Source organism: Chaetura pelagica, unplaced genomic scaffold (assembly GCF_000747805.2).
Source record: "Chaetura pelagica isolate M959 unplaced genomic scaffold, ChaPel_1.0 scaffold101, whole genome shotgun sequence".
Taxonomy (NCBI): Eukaryota; Metazoa; Chordata; class Aves; order Apodiformes; family Apodidae; genus Chaetura; species Chaetura pelagica.
This window is the reverse complement of record NW_009952564.1, coordinates 4986788-4988827: the sequence shown is the minus strand read 5'-3', so window position 1 is coordinate 4988827 and position 2040 is coordinate 4986788. Positions and strand designations below refer to the sequence as shown.

Genomic DNA, 2040 nt, shown 5'->3' with positions numbered 1-2040 from the left:
ATCCACCTCACTACCTGATCACCAAACCCATACTTGATCAACTTATCTATAAGGATGCTGTGGTAGACAGTGTCAAATGCTTTACTGAAATCAAGATAAACCACATCTACTGCTCTACCATCATCTATCCACCTAGTAAAACCATGTTAACTGCTCCTTGATATGCCTAGAGATAGTGACAAGAACAAGTTGTTCCATCACCTTTCCAGGGATGGAGGTGAGGCTCACTGGTCTATAGTTACCCAGGTCCTCCTTCTTGCCCTTCTTGTAGACTGGTGTGACATTTGCTGTCCTCCAGTCCTCAGGCACCTCTCCTGTTACCCATGACTTACCGAAGATGATGGAGAGTGGCCTAGCAGTGACCTCTGCCAGCTCCCTCAGCACCCTTGGGTGCATTCCATCCGGACCCATCAATTTATGGATGTCCAGATTACGCAACTGATCCCTAACCCAATCCTCATCTACTATGGCAAACTCCTCCTCTATCTTAACTTCTTCTGGAGCTATAGGAATCTGGGGCTCCTTGGGAAAGCCTGCAGGAGTAAAGACAGAGGCAAAGAAGGCATTCAGCACCTCTGCCTTCTTTATATCCTCTGTGACCAGGACACCTACCTCATTCAACAGTGGGCCTATATTGCCTCTAGTGTTAGTTTTGTCAGTTATGTATTTGAAAAAGCCCTTTCTATGATCCTGAACCTGACTTACAAGGTTAAGTTCCAAGGCAGCCTTAGCTTTCCTAGTTGCCTCCCTACATCCTCTGGAATATAGGACAACTGTCCTATATTCCTCCCAAGTGACCAGCTCCTCCTTCCATGATCTGCAGATTTTCCTTTTCCACTTAAGTTTGCCCAGTAGTTCCTTTTTTAACCATGCAGGTCTTCTAGCTCCCTTACTATATTTCCTAACCATTGGGACGCTCTGATCATGTGCTTGCAAGAAGTGGTCCTTGAATGCTGACCATCTATCTTGAGCCCCTTTACCTTCAGCGAATGATGATCTATGTTTTAGGAGACTTATTTCATACAGAACTGCCACGAGCTCCACTGGGCAACTCAGCCAGACTTTTTGAGGGCAAGGCACCAAACCCTTGGAACTTTGTATTACACCTGCACACCCTGACCAGACCACTCCCTTACCATGCATGCATCAAGATCAATTTTTGCTCAGTGAACTGCCCTCTGTGACCCACTGTGAGAGCAGCCATGCATACTATGATATTCTCCTAACCCTGTCAAACAAGTGTCACTTATTCCTTAGTAAAAAGTATTCTGATTAATACCTTATCAAGGCAATTAGCAACAGCATCTTTTAAGCACCCACATACATCCCTAAGAAGATTGGAATTGTCTGAAGATTTTAAGTTTTACCAACAAGAATAACAAGTGTGTAAAGTTCTAAAAAAAAGTTTGTAAATCATGTAGTGCTGAATTTTTTTACTAGCCACAATGCCACTAGCTTCTCACTATCTCCCCACTGAATCTTCAGGAGACACTTGATCTAGTAGAAAAGAGAATTCATTATCTGCCTCCCCATATGATGTAAATATTAATTCCAAATGTTAAGTCCATACTTCAGTGTTGAGAAATAGTTCCAAAGAAAGAAGGTTCCCGCATCCGAAACTGTCTTGGGAAGTAGAGAAAAAATACCACAATATATATGTATCATATTCCATACCTCCCACAACCTGTACACTTAGACCACCACAGAGCTGTTACAAAAAATGCTGGGGTTCGTGGGGTTTTTTCATACCTTGCACAATTTCACAAGTCGCCGAACATTCACTCGTCTTGCTTCCGCAGAGTGTTTCTCACATACAGAGCTCTCCCAAAGTTGTGGAACTGCGCTGTGTCACCGCTCCTCCCAAAGCCACATCAGCACTGTCCAACAGCCGGAGCATTTAACTATCCTGCAAATGAAGGTGTATCCTCACTCGGTGTGGACCGCCCAACATACGTGGAGTTCCACAACTTGTACGTGTGTTTCTCCCTCTTGGTGCTTAAGAAGTGTTCCTTTGGCTTGCTTTGTTGAACACTCTTCCGA

The 2040-nt window shown here is 44.1% G+C and overlaps 1 protein-coding gene across 1 annotated transcript in view; it reads right to left on the bottom strand.

Annotated features, from left to right (window-relative positions):
• Nucleotides 1–909, bottom strand: part of HHLA2 (HERV-H LTR-associating 2) — a 7366-nt gene extending 6457 nt beyond the window's left edge. The window contains exons 1-2 of the mRNA XM_009993400.1: nt 894–909; nt 451–533 (exon numbers count right to left, since the gene is read on the bottom strand). Of these exons, the coding sequence (XP_009991702.1) occupies nt 451–533; nt 894–909 (99 nt within the window). The remainder of the gene's footprint in view (nt 1–450; nt 534–893) is intronic.
• Between the last annotated feature and the right edge of the window lie 1131 nt (nt 910–2040).